This window comes from Sciurus vulgaris (assembly GCF_902686455.1).
Source record: "Sciurus vulgaris genome assembly, chromosome: 10".
Lineage (NCBI taxonomy): Eukaryota > Metazoa > Chordata > Mammalia > Rodentia > Sciuridae > Sciurus > Sciurus vulgaris.
This window is the reverse complement of record NC_136470.1, coordinates 105628000-105650413: the sequence shown is the minus strand read 5'-3', so window position 1 is coordinate 105650413 and position 22414 is coordinate 105628000. Positions and strand designations below refer to the sequence as shown.

Genomic DNA, 22414 nt, shown 5'->3' with positions numbered 1-22414 from the left:
GACAGCTCAGAATAGACCATCTCTTAAGCTGCAAGTTGCAAATGGTATTATCTAACACATGGTTATAGAAAATAGCACACTAGAATTGATAGAAATAATAAGTATACTCAGTGTTTCGTTTGGTTTGTTTTTTTTGGAAGAAAAATTCAAGGACATTTAGTTCAAATAATTGTATTTGCAAAAATTAATTTTCAGGTGCCTAGTAAACTGTTAAGAAACAACTGCTAAACAAAATGATCCACCAAGATGGCATTGCTGCCTTGCATCCAACCTTACCGATTTTTTGCTGGTTTACATTTGATGATAGAGTCTGGAAACTCTGCAGAAGACCAAAGGCAACTGCATTATCAGCATGTACACTTAAGCTACTTTCTGGGATCCATTCTCTGTCTCCTGAAATGGAAAAATTGTTGAAATAATAGTATAGAATTAGGTAAATCCATGTGATTAGTTTATTATATTTATTATCTTAATGAACAACATTCATCTGAATTAAGGAATATTTATAAAAAAGATGTGTTATAAAATTAAGAATCATAACTTTAAAACAAAAACATGAAATTTATACATCTTGATTAAAAAGAAAAAGCAAACTATAAATTGCAAAGATAATACATGCATATGAATAGAAACAATATTTTTGAAAGATAAAACAATATAATATAAGGTATAATAGTTTGCACATGAATAAACATATTTAAACGCATAGAACACTAAATGATATAGAAGATACCAAGATACCAAGACTAGATTTATAAACGAAATTACAAAATCAAGGAGTCAGGCCTGATGATTGATACACATCTATAATTCCAGCACCTCAGGAAGTTGAGGCAGGACAGTTGCAAATTTGAGGGCAGTCTGGGTTTTGGCAAGATCATATCTCAAAATAAAGAATAAAAAAGTCTAGGTGCCTAGCTCAGTGGCAGAGCACTCATATGTGAGGCCCTGAGTTCTATCCCCACTACAAAAGAAAAAGGAAGAAATAAAAAAATCTGTATATATTACACACATGCATATTGACTCCGTAATTAAAAATAAACTCTTTCACAAAGAAAAGTCTCAGACCTAATGTCTTTATGGTGAGCTCAGACACACATTTTGAGAAAAACTATTAATAATCCTTCTTAAACTTTTTCAAAAAACTTAGAGGGGACACTTTTTAATTCATTTTGTAATGCCAGCCTCACCCTGACACCAAAGCCACATAAAGATACCAAGCAAAGAAATATTTACAACAATATCCCTTAAAAGCTGTGATGAAAAACATGCTCCACAAAACTAGCAAACAAAATTCAGTAGCACACACTGAAAGGATACTACATGATCGAGTGGGATTTGTTCCTGGAATGTAAGAAATGTTTAACATATGAACATTGATCACATTGATCAGTGTAATACAATACCTTAACAGAAAACTGATGTGTAAAATGCACTTCACAAAATTCAACACCATCTTATCATGAAATCTCTCAGCAAAATAGCAACAGTTAGAAACTACCACCACATAATCCATTTCATAAGAAAACCCAAAAAAAGCATGATGCATTATAACGAAAGCTCTTTTGACAAGATCTGGAACAAGGAAACGACAGCTGTTTTCGTAACTTCTATTCAATATAGTACTCTACCTGGTGAAATTAGGCAAGAAAAAGAAAAAATTGGGAGGGGGGTATCCATGTCAGAAAGGAAGATGTAAAATCATCTCTGTTCAAAAATCTGATCTTATTTGTTAGAAAACCCTAAAATTTCCTCACACAAAAAATATAAAAAAATAGAGATAATAAAGGAACTCAGCAAAATAGCAGACTAGAAAGTCAACAGGCAAAAATCCACTGCATTTCTTTATGCTAGGAATGAACACTCTAAAATAGAAATTAAGAAAATAATTGCATTTATACTATCATCGAAAGTAATAAAATACTTAGGAGTCAACCAAGGAGATAAAAAAATTTATAAAATGAAAACATTGATGAAAGAAGACAAATAAATGATCATGGACAAGACCTAGTAGTGCTAAGATGTCAATAGTACCAAAGGCAATTCATAGACTAAATGCAACCCCTATCAAAAGCCCAATGATATATTTGTAGAAAGACCCATTATGCAATTCATATAGAATCACAAATGATCCTGAATAGCCAAAACAATCTTGAAACACAAGAACAAAGCTGAAAGATATCGCCTGATCTTGTAAGGGACTATAAAGACAAGTATTCAAAACAGTATTGTACTGACCAGTAGAAGAAAACACTGAACCCAGAAATAAACCCTCATGGCAAAATGATTATTGTTAATTGACAAAAACTGGATACATTTATGGTATAAAATATGTTTCTTTGAGATTTGAATAAATTGTGAAATGGCTAAAATCAAGCTAATTAACATATGTCTTACCTCACAATGTGTATAATTTTTCCTGCACCGAGGATCGAATCCAGGGCCCCAAACAACTTGTACGCTTTTATGTTTGTTAAGAACACTTAAAATCTACTCTTTTAGTCAATCTTTTTTTTTTTTCAGCCCAGTCAAATAATATTTGACAACAATGTTTAGATCATTAAATGGGGAAAAGGTCTATTCAACAAATGGTGGTAAAAAACTTTAAATCCATATGCAAATGAGTGAATGTGGACTTTTATCTAATACCAACTACCAAAATTAACTAAAACTGGATCAAGGCATAGATCTAAGAAATAAAACTATAAAACTTAGAAGAAAATAAGGACCAAAAGCTTCAAAATATTGGATCTGGAAATGATTTCAGGGACTTAGTATAAGAGGCACAGGAAACAAAAGGAAAAATAGACAAATAGAACATTAAGTTAAAAAAAAAAAAAAAAAAAAACCAAAAAACTCCTCACCAAAATACACTACCAACTGAGCATGATAGAGCATTTCTATAATCCCAGCAACTCAGGAGGCTGAGGCAGGAAGGTCCAATTTTTATGCTACTCTCAGCAACTAAGCAAGGCCCTAAGGAACTCAGTGAAAGCCTGTCTCAAAATAAAAAATAAAAACGCTAGGGATGTAGCTCAGTGGTTAATGCCCTGGGTTCAATCCCCAGAACTTCTTACCCCCTCAAAAAAAGCAAGTCACAGAATGGTAGAGAAAATGACTTGTAAATCATATTAATATCCAGATACAAAAAAGAATTACTCAAAAACAAACAAACAAAACCCAACCTGATCAAAAATGAGCAAAGGACTTAAATAGATATCACTTCATAGATGACATCCAGATGACTAATAAGCATGTGAAAAGATGCTCAGTATCATGAATCACTTGGGAAATGTAAATCTAAACTACAAGTAACTACAAAGACATACCACCTCAGACTCAGGAAGATGAGTATCATCAATAAAAACCAAAAATAATACAAGTTGTCAAGGATATGGAACAATTAGAACTCTTGAACACTATTGGTGGAAATGTAAATAACTAAGAATCAATAAAATCAACAACATTAAGTTTATTTTCTACATCTTAAAATATTATATTCACTATGGGAAATGTACAGCAATTCCTCAAAATCTAAAAATCAAATTACCATATAATCTAGTTATTCTACTTTTGGGTTTATCCCCAAAAGAACTGACAGCAACGAAGGAACCAAAAACATACCATGGAGAAAAGATAACCTCTTCAACAAATGGTACTGGGAAAACTGGAAGTCCATATGCAGTAAAATGCAATTAAACCTCTATCTCTCACCCTGCACAAAACTCAACTCAAAATGGATCAAGGACTTAGAAATTAGACCAGAGACCCTGCACCAAACAGAAGAAGACAAAATAGGCCCAAATCTTCATCATGTTGGCTTAGGATCAGACTTTCTTAACAAGACTCCCAAAGCACAAGAAATCAAAGCAAGAATCAATAAATGGGATGGATTCAAAGTAAAAATTTTTTTCTCAGCAAAGGATACAATCAATAATGTGAAAAGAGAGCCTACAGAGTGGGAGAAAATCTTTTCCACATGCACTTCAGATAGAGCACTTATCTCCAAAATTTATAAAGAACTTACAAAACTTTACATCAAAAATACAAAGAATCCAATCAATAAATGGGCCAAGGAACTGGACAGACACTTTACAGAAGATGAACAAGTGATTAATAAATATATGAAAAAGTGTTCAGCATATCTAGTAATTAGAGAAATGCAAATTAAAACAACTCTAAGATTTCATCTTATTCCAATTAGAATGCCTATTATCAAGAACACAAACAATAATAGATGTTGGTGTGGATGTGGGGAAAAAAGCACACTTTTACAATGCTGGTGGAGTTGCAAATTGGTGCAACCACTCTGGAAAGCAGTGTGGAGAATTCTCAGAAAACTTGGAATGGACCCACCTTTTGACCTAGTTATCCCACTCCTCGGTTTATACCCAAAGGACATAAAATCAGCATACTATAGTAATGCAGCCACATCAATGTTTATGGCAGTTCAATTCACAATAGCTAGATTGTGGAACCAACCTAGATGCCTTTCAACAGATGAATGGTTAAAGAATCTGTGGTATATATACTCAGTGGAATATTGTTCAGTCATAAAGAAGAATAATATTATGGCATTTGCAAATAAATGGATGGAATTGGAGAATGTCATCCTAAGGGAAATAAACCAATGCCAAAAAACCAAAGGCCAAATGTTTTCCCTGATAAGTGGAGGATGATATATAATGGGGGTGGGGGATGAGGAGGGAGAGAAGAATGGAGGAACTTTAGATTATGTAGAAGGAAATGAGAGAAAGCAGGTATGAAAAATGGTGGAATGAGACAGACATCATTACCCTATGTACATATATGATTACACGAATGGTATGGATCTACATCATGTATAACCATAAAAGTGAAATGATGTACCCCATTTGTGTACAATGAATCAAAGTACAGTTTGTAAAAAATAAAAAAATAATAATTTATAAAAGAAAAAAGAAACAAAAAGAACTGACAGCAGCGTATTGAGGAGATATTGGTGCACATGCACATTCACAGCAGCACTACTCACAACAGTGGAAGCCAGGAGCAGCTCAAGAGTCCACTGACAGACGAATGGGTAGACAAAAGTGGTAAACCATAGAATGGGATATTATCTGGACATAAAAAGGAATTTTTAAAAAACCATTCTCTACTTTAACACTGACTTTCAACTATGTCCCAGAGATTCTTGGGGGTTTGGAGAAATGCATAAAGAAGAAGCTAGAACGAGAGAGCTTCAGACCTTCTATCAACACTTTTTGTACTTTATGTTTAAAAAAAGAAAAAAAAAAGGAAGGAAACTCTGGTACATGCCACAACATGCATGAAACTGGAGGACATTATGCTACGTGAAATAAACCAGTCACAAACAAAAAACCAAATACTGCCTGATTTCACTTATGTGAATGAGGGATGTAGAATAATCAAAATAATATAAAGAGTAGAATGATTGTCAAGGACTGAGGGAAGGAGAAGATGAGAAGTTACTGTTTAATGAGTATAGAGTTTCAGCTTTACAAGATAAAAGGGTTCTGGAGCTCGATGGTACTGAAGGTTGCAAAACATTATGAATGCATTTAGAACCAATGATCTGTAAGTTTAAAGATGATTAAGATGGTAAATTTTAAGTGACATGTATTTTACAGAGATATGAAAGATTAAAGACAGAAAAGGAAATTACAGCTATGTCTCAGAAAGTTCACAGATCCTAAGATTTTATGACTTGTTTTTGAAATTAAATTTAAGGCTCTTCATATAATACTTAGCTGATGAAGTAATTCACAGGGTTTATAATATTTTACAATATAGTGAAGACCACACTCTAAACTCTGAAAAGAATCTTCCCCCAATTTCATGATAGTCATGTTTTCTCACATTTTTATAGCAGTATTAGATATAAACATACAGCAACTCACACTGGGCTAATCATTTTAGGTAGACAAAAAGGAAGTTATTTTATTCATTGCACAGAATTGTTCAGTATTTCTATTGATGACAAGAGATTGTTTGGAAAGAGTGTGCTAGAGATTTGTTAGGTTGGCCCATAGGTCATCAGATTTCACGTTCAAGTTTACCTGCAAGCGTACTCCTAGTACTGGAATGGTTGCATTCTAAGCTACAAGAAGGAATTAAGTTGAGTTTTTCATTTTTATCAAAAGTAAAGAATCTTTCAAGTCCTTGATATGGTTCAGTTATAGGTTTACTTCTGAGGGCTATTTCTTGTAACGACTAGGAAACAAAATATTCAACAAAGTTAAGTTTATTTTCTACCTTATTATAAGAAAGAAGTGCATTCATTCATCAAAAATCTTATGTACAATGTGGCATAAATTATGCATTCATTACATTTAAGTTCTAACAGTGGAGACAAAAATGACACAATATTGATAATAAGTTCTGAAAAGTGTATAAACTACAATCAGTAATTATCTGAAAGTTGCCATCACTGCAAGGAGGACAGAATGTCATACAATAAAATTAAAATGTCTGTTCTGCCTACTTTCTTCCCTCCTTGTCTTCACACCTAAATTATCCTGGAATACAGAGTCCCTTCCATATGCAGTGCCTTTGAATGAGTGTATTTTTCTATACATACAATAATTTCAAAGATGAAAGTAAAATACCAGTGAAAATCAGTCTGATCTGACAATGGATAAAATCCAAGTTAATGAAATACTCTTGAGACAAATATACAAGTCAGAAAGTGAGAAGAAATTAACAAAGTTTATGTAGCTAGAATCTAGCAGAACTAGGCTTTGAACATAGGCCTTGCTGATTTGAAACCAAGGCTTATCCCATCACCATATTATGTTGTTTCTCCATATGCTGTTATTCTTGGATAGACTATAACTGGGATTAAATAAAATACACGAATATAGTAGGAAGCATATGAGGAAATCAGAAGTGAGAGCTATAGATTGGTTTAAGATATAATCACAGTGACTTTTCATATTTAACAATTCCCTGATGGATCTAATTAATGCCCAAACATAGCCTGTTTCAAGGGATTAAACAATACAAAGCAAATGCTATAACTCTTTGCAAATTTACAAATCATATAAGTGAGAAAACATAAAACGAAGCCAGTGACCAATAAAACATGCCATTCAAAGACAATCCAAATCCATTCTTCTCAAAACATCTTTGTGACTTTCAGATATTGATAAAAACAGAATGCCTTTAGCTCTAGTGAAACGTATATTTGGATTATGTAATTGCGAATCTGGAAGGATTTTAAAAGTCTTGTTTTACCGACAGGGAAAGTTATAAAAAAAAGTTATATATTTTTTTGTTTTGTTTTTGTCCAAACTCACAAAGCTAACTATTAATAGCAATAGATCCAGAACCAAGGACTCTGACCAGTCCATGTTTTTCCCAAACACTGCCCTACACATTAGTCCTTCATTTCACAGAAGTTCCACCTCATGAAAACTGAAGTGTAAAATGAAAATCCTTATACTTAGTGTGGGCATCAGGAAATGCCAAGCAAAAATCACCCTGCTTCCAGGAAAATGAATTTTCTTCTGGACACAATAGATATCTAAACAATTTCTACTGAGGGAATGGCTACTCCTAGGTAAAAGAGAATTTAAAAAAACACTCCAGGTCTTATTAGTAGGGTGAAAAGAAAAGGAATTTATTCAAAGGTAAGAATTCAGTCTGCAAATTCTGAAGTACCAATTTTTCTGATGGTCACTTTAGAAAACTCTCCTTACTTTACATCCAGCCTCTTGGTCACTTTCTGTTTTGCATCCTCTACAGCTTTGAGATCTCTGTAGCTGTGACCCAGCACTACTCATTGCAGAAAATAGCCATTTCCTGGAAGAAGATGCTCAGACAGAATCTGGGCTATTCCGTCTGAATCCCATTAAGCGGAGGACAATTTCTATGAAACTACTTACATTTTTTTTATTCCTCAGATAAAATTATATTGGAGTGCATTAAAATATTTGTTTATAGAAGAACAATTATCGCATTACAGACCCTTTAATCTGTTGAAGTTTCCTTTATAATTCTTTGACAGATTCCTCCAACAAACTTCAAGTCTTTCCATCCAATACCCCCCATGATAAAAAGTCAGGCTTTACATACAACTACTTTGCTATAGTTCAGAACTACATACAGATTGATCTAATTGAAATAAACAAGAGCTGTGTAAGTCATTTTAACACGGTCACTGTGCTTGATTATTTCAACAGATTCAAGCTGGTAAGGACTTTATGTATCGCAGATATTTAAATCCTCTTCTAGATTGTTAAGTGATGTAGGCTCTGTCAGAATATGTTATATTCTGAACAATTTAAAGTGTTAAATGGGATAAAACTAGAATGTATACAAACCATTTACACCTCTTACTAAATATCTAAACTTAGTGATAAACCTTATTAAGTGATGCTGTGGTTTAGATATGAAGAATCCTCAAAAGGCTCATGTTTGAGACAATGCAAGAATGTTCAGAGGTGAAATGTTTAGATTATGAGAATTGTAACCTAATCAGTGGATTGATCCACTGATAGGAATGAACTGGATGGTAACTGTAGGCAGGTAGGGTGTGACTGGAGGAGGAGGCTCACAGGGGAGCAGCTTTCAGGATGCATATTTTATCACTGGTGAGTGGAGCTCTTTCTCTCTGTGCTTTCTAGTTGCCAAACCCTGAGGTACTGTCCTCCATGATGCCCTTCCACCATGAGGTTCTGCCTTACCTTGGGCCCAGAGCAATGGAGTTGGGCAGAGACCTCTGAAAACATGAGCCCCAAATAAACATTTCCTCCTCTACATTGTTCTTCTCAGGTCTTTTGGTCACAGTAATGGAAAACTAACTAAAACAATCAAATAGAATGGTATGATCATATGAAGTAAAGGAACACTGCTGGGAATTGGGATGCTATGTAAAAGCCGCAGCCTTTCTTGCACCACCATGATCAACTGGGAGTAGAGACCAGGAAGCAAAGAGGACATACAGGCTACTAGATTAACTACCTAACTTAATGACCTACTTCCTTTGTGAACGGAATTAGAAAATGGGCAGGGCCTAGTAGGCATACATGCTTTCTTGTTCCTGTTCTGCTGAACAGAAAGGAATGATGGAAGACTTTTCACAGGGAATTTATCCATGAAGACTTGGATAACAGAAGCAGGGAAGGACAAGACTCCATTGAGAATTTACTGGTAAAGAAGAGGTCAAAATAAAGGAGATTGGAGTCAGAAATAGATACAAACTTAGACACCTACACAAAAGAGAGTGCTATACACCTACAGAGAGAAAGAAACATCTTAGTAGAATAATGAGTTAAATTATTTCAAGGCAACTTCTCTGTCCTGGTAAAGAAGGCTTGATGGGTATCAAATTCTAGTATCCCTAACCAGTAAAGTTATTCTTTTTGCCGTGGAGAGAAGTGACTACAGAATTGGAGAAATTTACTGGCAGGGCTTATTGGAAAACTGCAGTCTCCTGCAGCTGCAGTTTGCTCCTCTCCCCCTTGGAAATAATGAGGGCAGAGGACTATGTAATCCTCTCCAAAACATCACCTGACTATGACAACATGGGGTTAGGACTGTCCTCACCTAAAATTGTGGGTAAACACTTCCTGAAAAATAGCTGAGGAACAAATATGCTATACTAAGCCATAATAATAATAGTTGTGCTATGCTGAATATTTTTAACAGCCAGATTGATAATACTAAAATTTTTTCTTTAGACTCTCAAATCTGTGAGGATGTTTCCATAAATTTCAATAATGACTTCTTGATCACTCACTATGTGTAAATCACTGTGCTTGATTATATAATCACTCACTACCTTTGACAAAAGGACACATTTTTATAATAATAATGTCAGAAATCAAAGTATAGTTTGCAACTTTTTAAAATTTTTATTTTAATTGTGAAATACTTTAAAAATGTAAATGTATGACCCATAACTTAGTCAAATAAATATGCTCCAGATATTTATACTGCAAAACTTTTTAGACTTTGTAGATATTTATTTATGTTGACATTAACATATCCTCTTCCAGTTCATATATCTGATTACTATCATTTCTGCGTGTATCCACAAAATATTACGATTATATCAAACATTTGCAAAAAATGAGCTAGATGTACTAGCTCTCCTACAATCCCAGATACTCAGGAGGCTGAGGCAAGAGAATCACAACTTCAAGGCCAGCTTTAGAAATGTATTGAGACCTAGTCTAAACAGAAAATTTTTAAAAGGGTTGGGGATGTAGCTCAGTGGTAGAGTGTCTTTGGGTTCAATACCAAGTACAGAAAAAAAAAGTCATACTTATACTGTATGTATTTTTTCATAGTTAAATGTTTACATTATTTTTTTGAGATGTATCTATGTGTATGATAGTAGTTTTTCATTCATTTTAACTGGTATATTGTTTTTCATTATATGGACTACTAATGATTATATTATCTGTGAGATTTTGTAAAATGTCCTTTATTAGATTATGTATTAGATTATGGGAGATATATTTTTGAATGATTTGAATTTTTTCCTTTGTCAAAGTTTTATCACATCTATTGAGCTATTGAATTTTTGAGAAAAAACGAATTGAGATCCTTTTTGCATATACGTTCCTGGATTTGGTTTGCTGTTATTTTATAATATCTGAATTTGTATTTTGGAAAATAATCTTTTCCCAGTTTCTCTATAAATGTTATACTAGCCTCAGAAAATAATTGGGGAATTTTATCTTCTTTTGTGTTCTTCACTAGAGGTTGAATAATTAAAATTATCAATTCTTTAATGGCTTATTAAAATTCACCTTCAAAATTTACATGACTGTTTTTCCATTTTTTTGTGGGGGGGAGGTTGTTTTTAAGAAGGGAAAGGAGTTAGGAGGAAATTTAATGTATAACTGCTAGTTTAAATGCTCTTATGGTGTCTAGTCCATTTTGTGCTACCACCACAGAATATCATAGAATGTGAAAGTTTTAAAGAAAATAATTTTATTTCTTATAATTGTGGAGGATGAAAGTCTAGGATTCAGGGCCTCACATCTAGTGAGAAATTTCATGCTATGTGGCGGGATAACCACCTCAAATGTCCTGCCTCCCCACACCAGTGCTCTGGAGATTGAGTTCCAAATATGAGCACTTTGGAGAACACATTCAAACCACAGCAAATGGCTATAGGTCTTGAAGATTTTCTAATTCATCTTCTGTCAACTTTAGTAGTCATATTTGTATAAATCTATGCTTTTTGGCAAAACTTTTGAAAGTATTGTTAGAATGCTATAAGAAAAAACAATTAAAAAAAACAATTTTAACATTATATAACATCACTGTTCTGATTCAATATATACTGTCTATTTGTAATTTATTTTTTCTTGGTCAACATGTCCAGAAAGAAATGTTTGCCTTTTAAACCAAACAACACTTTCTAATTACATTGATACTATTTACCACTTTTTGTCTTAGTAATTTCTATACTTAGCATCAATATTTCTTTTAACAGCTTTGAGTTTGGTTAATTATCATTGTTTTATTATTTATGAGTCAGGTTCATAACTCATCAATTTTCACTCTGTATTTTCTTGCATTTATGATTACATGTGCTCCTTAAATTACAAGTTATAGCCTAATAAATCCACCATTAAAGTGAAAATTTTGTTAAGTTGAAAATGCATTTAATTCATGTAACCTGCCAAACATCATAACTTAGCAACACATCAAAATGTACAGTATATTAGCTGACTTTGAGTTACAGCTCACGGACCCTATCCAGTATTGTGAGTGAATATCATACCAAATATCCAGAAAATAGAGAGAATGCAAAAATAGAAGTATGGTTTGTATTAAATTCATATACTTTTCATTCCTATTTAGTGCAAAATATCTAAAATTTCTTTTATGACTCATTTCTTAATCCAAACTAATTTGAATTGTGCTTGATTTAGTTACCGTTTTGCGATCAAATTTATAATTTACTTTATTATGGTTGGAAAAGAGTGGCTGATATGATTTCCACAGGATTTGTTAAGACTTTCTTTGTAGCTTTATTTTGGAAAAGTGTTGTAAAACTGTATTTTGTAAATGTTCCATGTGCCTCTGCAAAGAATGCACATTCTCTAATTATTATAGGGTTCAAAATTTTTCCTATAATCCTATTTACATTATTCAAATCTCTATTTTCACTAATAAAAAAAATCCCATTGGGCTGATGGATCTGTCAGAATATCATGTAATTTTGTCTATTTTTGCTATAATATATCTTTTTTAAAATTCATTTTTATTGTAAACAAATGGGACATATCTTGTTTCTCTGTTTACATGAAGTAGAGGCATACCATTTGTGTAATCATACATTTACCTAGGGTAATAGTTTTTGATTCATTCTGTTATTTTTATCTCCCCCCCACCCCTCCCACCCCTCTTATCCCTCTATACAATCCCTCCTTCCTCCTTTCTTGCCCTCTTCCCACCCCTTATGTGTGTCATCATCCACTTATCAGTGAGATCATTCGTCCTTTACTTTTTTGAAATTGGCTTATCTCACTTAGCATGATATTCTCCAACTGCATCAATTTGCCAGCAAATACCATTATTTTATTATTCTTTATGGCTGAGTAATAATTCCATGGTATATATACACCACAGTTTCTTTATCCATTCATCAGTTGAGGGGCATCTAGGTTGGTTCCACAATCTGGCTATTGTGGATTGAGCAGCTATGAACATTGATGTGGCTGTATCTCTGCAGTATGCTGATTTTAAGTCCTTTGGGTATAGGCCAAGGAGTGGGATACCTGGGTCAAATGGTGGTTCCGTTCCAAGGTTTCTAAGAAATCTCCACATTGCTTTCCAGACTGGCTGCACTAATTTGGAGCCCCACCAGCAATGTATGAGTGTACCTGTTTCCCCACATCCTCTCCACACCTATTGTTGCTTGTGTTCTTGATAATCGCCATTCTAATTGGGGGGAGATGGAATCTTAGGGTAGTTTTGATTTGCATTTCTCTTATTACTAAAGATTTTGAACATTTTTTCACATGTCTGTTGATTATTTGTAGATCTTCTTCTGTGAAGTGTCTGTTCATATTCTTGGCCCATTTGTTGATTGGGTTATTTGTATTCTTGGTGTAGTTTTTTGAGTTCTTTATAGATTCTGGAAATTAGTGTTCTATCTGAAGTATGAGTGGCAAAGATATTCTCCCACTCTGTAGGCTCTCTCTTCGCATTGCTGATAGTTTCCTTTGCTGAGAGAAAGCTATTTAGTTTGAATCTGTCCCAGTTATTTGATTCTTGCTTTTATTTCTTGTGCTATGGGAATCCTGTTAGGGAAGTCTGATCCTAAGCCAACTAAACAGGTGAAGAATTGGGCGTACTTTTTCTTCTATAAGATGCAGGGTCTCTGGTCTGATTTCAAGGTCCTTGATCCATTGTGAGTTGATTTGTGTACAGGGTGAGAGATAGGGTTTTAGTTTCATTCTGTTCCATATGGTTTTCCAGTTTTCCCAGCACCATTTGTCAAAGAGGCTATCTTTTCTACATTGCATATTTTTGGCACCTCTGTCTAGTATGAGAAAATTGTATTTATTTGGGTTTGTGTCCATGTCCTCCATTCTGTACCATTGATCTACCTGTCCATTTTGGTGCCAATAGCATGCCATTTTTGTTACTATTGCTTTGTAGTAGAGTTGAAGGTCTGGTATTGTGATACCCTCTGCTTCACACTTCCTGCTAAGGATTGCTTTAGCTATTCTGGGTTTCTTATTCTTCCAGATGAATTTCATGATTGCTTGCTCTATTTCTGTAAGGTACATCATTGGGATTTTAATTGGAGTTGCATTAAATCTGTATAGCACTCTTTGTAGTATAGCCATTTTGACAATATTAGTTCTGCCTATCCAAGAACATGGGAGATATTTCCATCTTCTAAGAATCTTTAATTTCTTTCTTTAGTGTTCTGTAGTTCTCATTGTAGAGGTCTCTTTTGTTAGATTGATTCCTAAGAATTTTATTTTTTTCAAAGCTATTATGAATGGGGTAGTTTTCTAACTTCTCTTTCTGAGAATTCATCACTTATAAAAATGCATTGGATTTATAAGCATTAATCTTATATCCTGCTACTTTACTGAATTCACTTACGAGTTCTAAAAGTTTTCTGGTGGAATTTTCTGGTTCCTCTAAATATATAATCATGTCATCAGCAAATAGGGATAGTTTGAGTTCTTCTTTTCCTATTTGTATCCCTTTAATTTGCTTGGTCTGTAAAATTGCTCTGGCTACATTTTCAAGGACAATGTTGAATAGAAGTGGTGAAAGAGGGCATCCCTGCCTTGTTCCAGTTTTTAGGGCAAATGCTTTCAGTTTTTCACCATTTAGAATGATATTGGCCATGGGCTTAGAATAGATGGCCTTTACAATGTTAAGGAATGTTCCCACTCTCCCTATTTTTTCCAGTGTTTTGAGCACGAAGGGATGCTGTATTTTATCAAATGCTTTTTCTGCATCTATTGAAATAATCATGCAATTCTTGACTTTAAGTCTATTGATATGGTGAATTACATTTAATGATTTCCAGATGTTGAACCAACCTTGCATCCCTGGGACAAAACCCACTTGATCGTGGTGCACTATCTTTTTAATACATTTTTGTACATGATTTGCTAAGATGTTGCTGAGAATTTTTGCATTAGTGTTCATTAAGGATATTGGTCTGAAATTTTCTTTCCTCGATGTGTCTCTGTCTGGTTTAGGTATCAGGGTGATATTGGCTTCATAGAATGAGTTTGGGAGGGTTCCCTCCTGTTCTATTTCATGAAATACTTTGAGGAGTATTGGAATGAGCTCTTTTTTAAAGGTTTTGAAGAACTCGGCTGAGAACCCATCAGGTTCTGGACTTTTCTTTGTTGGTAGGCTTTTGATGACCTCCTCTATTTCATTGATTGAAATTGATTCATTTAAGTTGTGTATATCCTCCTCATTCAGTTTAGGTAATTCATATGTCTCTAGAAACCTGTTGATGTCTTCAAGATTTTCTATTTTGTTGGAGTATAGATTTTCAAAATAGCTTCTAATTATGTTTTGTATTTCACTCGTGTCTGTTGTGATATTTCCTTGTTCATTCCAAATTTTAGTAATTTGGGTTTTTTCTCTTCTTCTCTTTGTTAGTGTGGCTAAGGGTTTATCAATTTTGTTTATTTTTTCAAAGAACCAACTATTTATTTTGTTACTTTTTCCGATTGTTTCTTTCGTTTCAATTTCGTTGATTTCGGCTCTGATTTTATCTATTTCCTGTCTTCTACTACTTTTGGTGTTGCTCTGTTCTTCTTTTTCTAGGGCTTTAGGCTGTAGTGTTACATCACTTATTCGTTGATTTTTTTCTTCTTTTATTGAATGTGCTCCATGAAATAAATTTTCCTCTAAGAACTGCTTTCATAGTGTCCCAGCGATTTTCATATGTTGTTTCTTTGTTCTCACTCACCTCTAAGAATTTATTAATTTCCTTCCTGATATCTTCTGTTATCCATTCATCATACAATAGCGTATTATTTAATCTCCAGGTATTGGAGTAGTTTCTGTTTTTTACTCTGTCATTTACTTCTAATTTCAATCCATTATGATCTGATAGAATACAAGGTAGTATCTCTATCTTCTTGTATGTGCTAACAGTAGCTTTGTGGCATAATATATGGTCTATTTTAGAGAAGGATCCATGTGCTGTTGAGAAGAAAGTGTATTCACTCTTTGTCGGATTGTATATTCTATAAGTGTCCGTTAAGTCTAAATTATTGCGTTTTGGAGATCTATGGTTTTTTTGTTCAATTTTTGTTTAGAGCATCTGTCCAGTGGTGAGAGAGGTGTGTTAAAATCACCTAGTATTATCGTGTTGTGGTCTATTTTATTTCTGGCATTGAGAAGGAATTGTTTGACGTATATGGATGAGCTACTGTTTGGGGCATAGATATTTATGGTTGTTATGTCTTGCTGATTTATGCTTCCTTAAGCAGCATGAAATGTCCTTTATCCCTTCTGACTAACTTCGGCTTGAAGTTCACATTATCTGCAATGAGGATGGATACTCCAGCTTTTTTGTTGTGTCCATGTGCATGGTATGTTTCCCCCCATCCTTTCACCTTTAGTCTATGGGTATCTCTTTCTATGAGATGAGACTCTTGCAGGCGGCAAATTGTTCTATCTTTCTTTTTAATCCAATCTGCCAGTCTATGTCTTTTGATTGATGAGTTCAGGCCATTAACATTCAGGATTATTATTGAGATATGATTTGTATTCCTGGTCATTTGGCTCATTTATTGTTGTTGTTGTTGACATGACTTGATTTGTCCTTTATTTGGTTGTTCCTTTAGGGTAGTTCCTCCCTTTGCTGATTTACATCATTGTTTTTCTTCTCTCCCTCATGGAATATTTTGCTGAGAATGTTCTGTAATGCTGGCTTTCTTTTTGTAAATCTGTTTAGCTTTTGTTTATCATAGAAGGATTTTATTTCATTGTCAAGTCTGAAGGTAAGTTTTGCTGGGTATAAGATTCTTGGTTGGCATCCATTTTCTTTCAGAGCTTGAAAAATGTTGTCCAGGCCCTTCTAGCTTTTAGGGTCTGGGTTGAAAAATCTGCTGATATCCATTTTGGTTCCTCCCTGAATGTAATTTGATTCTTCTCTCTCAGCCTTTAAAATTCTGTCTTTATTTTGTATCTTAGGTATTTTCATTATAATGTGCCTTGGTGTGGGTCTATTGTAATTTTGTGTGTTTGGAGTCCTATAAGCCTCTTGTACCTGATTTTTCATTTTATTCTTCAGATTTGGGAAACACTCTGATATTATTTCATTGAATAGATTGTTCATTCCTTTGGTCTGTTTCTCTAAGCCTTCCTCAATTCCAATAATTCTTAAATTTGGCCTCTTCATGATATCCCATAATTCTTGGAGATTCTGTTCATAATTTCTTACCATCTTCTCTGTTTGTTCAACTTTGTTTTCAAGGTTAAATATTTTATCTTCAATGTCTGATGTTCTGTCTTCCAGGTGTTCTATCCTATTGATTAAGCTTTATATGGAGTTTTTAATTTGGTTTATTGCTTCCTTCATTTCAAGGATTTCTGTTTGTTTTTTTTTCAATATCTCTAACTCTATATTGAAATGATCTTTTGCTTCCTGTATTTGCTCTTTTAACTGTCGATTGCTGCGATCATTCAATGCCTGCATTTGCCTTTTTTTTTCATATATATAAACAAATGGGATACATGTTATTTCTCTATTTGTACATGGAGTCAAGGCTTACCATTTGTGTAATCATAAATTTACATAGGGTAATGTGGTTTGATTCATTTTGTTATTTTTTCCCTTCCCCCCCACCCCTCCCACCCCTCTTTTCCCTCTATACAGTCCTTCCTTCATCCATTCTTACCACCCTCCTTATCCCTAACCCTAAACCTAACCCTAACCCTAACGCTAACCCCTCCTACCCCCCATTATATGTCCTCATCTGTTTATCAGTGAGATCATTTGTCCTTTAGTTTTTTGAGATTGGCTTATCTCACTTAGCATGATATTCTCCAATTTCATCCATGCGCCTGCAAATGCCATAATTTTATCATTCTTCATGGCAGAGTAATATTCCATTGAATATATATGCCACAGTTTCTTTATCCATTCATCAACTGAAGGGCATCTACGTTGGTTCCACAATCTGGCTATTGTGGATTGAGCAGCTATGAACATTGATGTGGCTGTATCTCTGCAGTATGCTGATTTTAAGTCCTTTGGGTATAGGCCAAGGAGTGGGATAGCTGGGTCAAATGGTGGTTCCATTCCAAGCTTTCTGAGGAATCTCCATACTGCTTTCCAGAGTGGCTGCACTAATTTGCAACCCCACCAGCAATGTATGAGTGTACCTTTTTCCCCACATCCTCACCAATACATATTGTTGCTTGTGTTCTTGATAATCGCCATTCTAATTGGGGTGAGATGGAATCTTAGGGTAGTTTTGATTTGCATTTCTCTTATTATTAGAGATGTTGAACATCTTTTCATATATCTGTTGATTGCTTGTACATCTTCTTCTGTGAAGTGTCTGTTCATATTCTTGGCCCATTTGTTGATTGGATTATTTGTATTCTTGGTGTAGAGTTGCATTTGCCTTTTTATCTCATCCTTCAATGCTTACATTTGCTCTTTCATCTCCTCGTTTGCTTCCCTGATCATTTTGATTATGTGCATCTGAACTCCCTTTCTGACATTTCATCTGCCATGCTGTCATTTGATTTTATTGCTATACCACCTAGGTTTGTCTGGGACATTTTCTTTCCTTGTTTTCTCATATTGCTCAGGTATCTACCCCTCTACTAGTGAAACTCTGGGATATTGCAGATTTCCTCTATTGACTAATATCATCTCTGTAGATTTCCAATAACTCACCTCTTAGCCTTCAGTAGCCTGAAGTCTTGGAGGAACTTGATAATGTGGTGCTCCACTAGGAAGTTGGTCTTCTACAGGTGGTGGCCTTCAGGTGGGGTATATTCCCTGGTGGCTCTGAGTTGTTCCCGAGTCTCTCAATACCTCCTCTTCTTGCCTCCTGGGTCTTGTCAAAGGTCCTCTAGCCTCCTGTAGGTGTCTCAGGAAGGGAGTTTTCCTTCCAAGGATGATGGCCACACCCTCAGGAGTAATTCAAAATGCCTGCACCAGCCTATAAAGAAGCCTCTGGCTAACTCCGTGATGGCGACAACACACAGCATGGTGGTCAGGTGGGGTTTGTTCAGTGATGGTGTCGTCTTGGCCTGGTGATTGGGTGGGTTGTCTACCCGCCACCCAGCTCTGCAAGGCAAGTGGGTTGGGTGCCTGCCTCCTACTTCCGTGATGCAAGCGGCCTGACTCGTCTGCCAGCTCACTCCGTGACTGCGACCAACCAGTGATGTCACCAACCTAGGTGCAGGGGTCAGGCAGGGTGGCTCAGTTATGACCTCTGTCCTTGGCCTGCTGGCTGGGCAGGTTAGCTGCCCACCGCCTACCTCTGTGATGTAGACGGCCTGACTCACCCACCAGATCGCTCCTCGACTGCTGCTACAATATATCTTAAGTTATATGAATTGATACTTATAAATTCAGATTTCCCTTAATTTTCCTGATAATTCATTTTACATACATTGTAATCTCCTTTGCCCTGGTAATGCTTTATTTTCCTTAAAGTTTTCATTATTATTCTTTTTGTAAGTTAGTGCTTGTCTTTACGCTCAAACTTTTCCTCATGTTTAATTTTAAATGAGTTTCTGGTTTAAAAAAGGCATCTAGATTGTTTTACATCCAAACCTAGAATCTGTTTCTAACTACAGATTATACAATCTAATCTGTTCACACTTGAAGCTATATTAATTACTTATATGCTTAGATTTATTTCTGTCAGCTTACTCTTTGTACTTGCCTTCAAAATCCGTGGAGGTCTGAAATTTACCCTCTTTGCAAATCTTTACTCTGTCTTCTGGCAAAAGATACAAGACTTCTTGGTCAGAGACAAAGGAGATTATTATTCACAGCTATAGCAGTTGTCTAAGTATCACTAATTTGCCAATTCCAAGAACCCAATTTCCAGAGCATTGTGAAAACAGCTTGGTAAGGTTAGGGAGACTTTCTACTACTCAGAACTAAAGAATAGGCTCTCCAAGCTCAGATGCATCTCCTATAACATAGCCCACCATAGGAGCAGGTTTTGCCAAGTCACCTTCATAATACTCTGTGATAATTGGGAAATTGGTATTCTTATATGTTTTATTTGCTGGAATTCTTGCTGTGATCACTTGTTTTCTCCACTGGGACATTGGACACATAAGCTCTTCTGCGGTGGAACTTTATTTGGAGAATTCTATTGCTGAATAAACTGCAGGAATGTCTTTCTAAAAGACATTGGGATTTACTTCTACCAGATACATTAGGGATTAATAGCAATGATTTGACATTAATGACATTGATCTCTTCACTTGGAGATTTCAAATAAGAAATATTTATTCAAATATATTGAGTAGGTATATAAAAATCTACACTAAGTGAATGCCTGAGATTTTCATTTTTCATGACAGATGTTGTATTGATTGACCTATCCCAGAATCCTATATAAATCCGTTCTTTTCATCTTGTTTTACATGGATTATTTCTTCTAATGCATTCCTTGATACCTGAGCAGACTTTATGGGATCTAATTATTTTTTTTATACTTAGATAGTTATACATAGTAGTTGGGTCCATTTTGACAAAATCATACACATGTGGAATTTTATTTCAATGGGATCTAAGTTTTTTGCAGAGGTCTCAATTTCTCACTTTACAAAGGTACAACATAAGTCAAAAAGTGGGCAGAGAAAGACAATCCCCCCTAGAAAAGTAACAGAACCCAAGTAGTCATTCTTCTGCACTTTGGATTATCATTTCAATTTAGGCTTCTGGAGATTTATTTTAAATAATTTTTAAGGATTATGACAATGTTTGGCAACCTAACTTTGAAAGAATTTATTATTAATAATCACAATTATTGAAAATCTCTACTATATAGCATTAAGGATTAAAATATAGTTTTAAAATTTGGCAACAATACAATAATGAGCTACTTTATATTTATCTCTTCTGAGAAGAAACAGACAAAAAACACCTACTACCATTTCCTTATTAGGCATAATCCTGAAAGAATTAATTTATTTCACTTATACCACAGAAATTGGTTCTATCTATATATCTACCTTTATTTCATTTTGACCAATAGGTATATTATAACAAAAAACGATAGGATTTATAATGTTATGTTATTCATAAGAATTAACTTCATTTGTTAAAGTAACAGCACTCTCACTATGGTGTATGAGGTGGGCATTAAAGTATTATTTGTCACAGAAAACCATTTGTTAAAATGGCATTCACCATATTAGATTTTGACCTGTAAGTCATTGATGTTTTTTTCCTCATGAGTTACTCTTCAGCTACCACATGATAATAAAAAGCAGCACATTTTAACTTCAATAGAAAATAACATTTGAAAACATATTACATCAAAGTGACATTTTCCTATGAAATTCCTTATACTAATGTTAATATAATAAATGTAATCGAGATTTACCAGTGGTGACTCTGTAGTTTTAGAATCTTCAAAGTTTGGTCTCTCATGCAGATTGCTAGAGTCCAAGGATTTTTTGGTGTGTTGAGATAATTTCTCCTCAACAGAAGATTTATCTAAATCTATATTTGTCAAGGAATCCCTCCTCTCATGTGATATACAGGAATCATCAAACTTTTGGTTACTTTCTGTATCTATCTGTTTCTCCTTGAAATGTCCTTTAAAAGAGTTGCTTTCCCCTGTTTTTTCAGTGTTGAAGTAATAATTATCAGGATCCATAACGTTGTCAGAATCTATATTTGAAGTTCCTGTTTTTGAAAACACATATTTACAAAAGATTCAAATAAGTAAATTGATTTAAATGGTAATAAAATAGAAATTTTGTGATAAAAAATGTACTAAGAAGTTTTATTTTATCCACATTTATTTACTTATTGTTTCAGCATTAAAATACTTTTACTATGCCTATGTTCATAAATGGTAATCATAATTTACCTATACAGCCAAAAGTTAGTAACGTGGACTACTGGAAAGAGGCAAGATGTTATTGTGCAATGAAATCTTGAAATCGATGGAAAGTTTAGTTTCAGCCTGTAGTTCAGTTCCCATTTCCCCATCTCTTCTAAGACTTCCCTACTACAGTTCACGACAAGTAATGCAAATAAGCCATTGTCCACTTTTTGCCTCTTTTCTCTAGCATGTTTAGTGATAAGGAGAGGGCAAAGGGAAATCTACCCGATAGAAGGACCCCAGAAGTTGGAGGCACTGAAAATGTGTAGCCAGGACACCTGCCTCTAGAAAGTGACAAAATAAGCAAGATGATATTAGTCACCCACCTCATTATGTCTGCTTTAAATAAATCACTTGGTTTAAGATAATTGGTTTTCAATCTACTGCGCAATGGAATCACGTGAGGGTGCTCTTTAAAGTTGACCGTGTATGGGCCTGACCCCAAACCAATTATATCGGACACTAGAGTGAAATCAACACTGGCCTTTTTTTCCTTCCCCTATAAGATTCTTCTGGTGATTATCATGCACAGCCAGGGTGGTGAAACACTGGTTAAAACGTTCTGAGGAATGAAAATTCTTTAATAATTTTTGCATTCCTTTCATTATAAATAAAAATATATATGCTATTTTGGGATTGAATAGAACTTTATCTGCTTATTTCTTACTCTCTTTCCAAAATAAATATCTCTATAAATAGACTACCTAAAAGAGTAGAGGCTTTGACTAAACTGCTTTCTCCATTAATGCAAATCATGTTTCACATCCCAAAGGGCTTCATGGTTATGATCAAGTGTTTACATAACATGGTAGTTACACATAGTATGTAGAACTTTCACTTCTGACTACAACAGT

At 34.6% G+C, this 22414-nt stretch overlaps 1 protein-coding gene across 1 annotated transcript in view; it reads right to left on the bottom strand.

Annotated features, from left to right (window-relative positions):
- Nucleotides 1-22414, bottom strand: part of ZBBX (zinc finger B-box domain containing) — a 175089-nt gene that overhangs the window by 23705 nt on the left and 128970 nt on the right. The window contains exons 15-17 of the mRNA XM_079101028.1: nucleotides 21054-21358; nucleotides 6060-6213; nucleotides 277-393 (exon numbers count right to left, since the gene is read on the bottom strand). Coding sequence (XP_078957154.1) covers nucleotides 277-393; nucleotides 6060-6213; nucleotides 21054-21358 — 576 coding nt within the window. The remainder of the gene's footprint in view (nucleotides 1-276; nucleotides 394-6059; nucleotides 6214-21053; nucleotides 21359-22414) is intronic.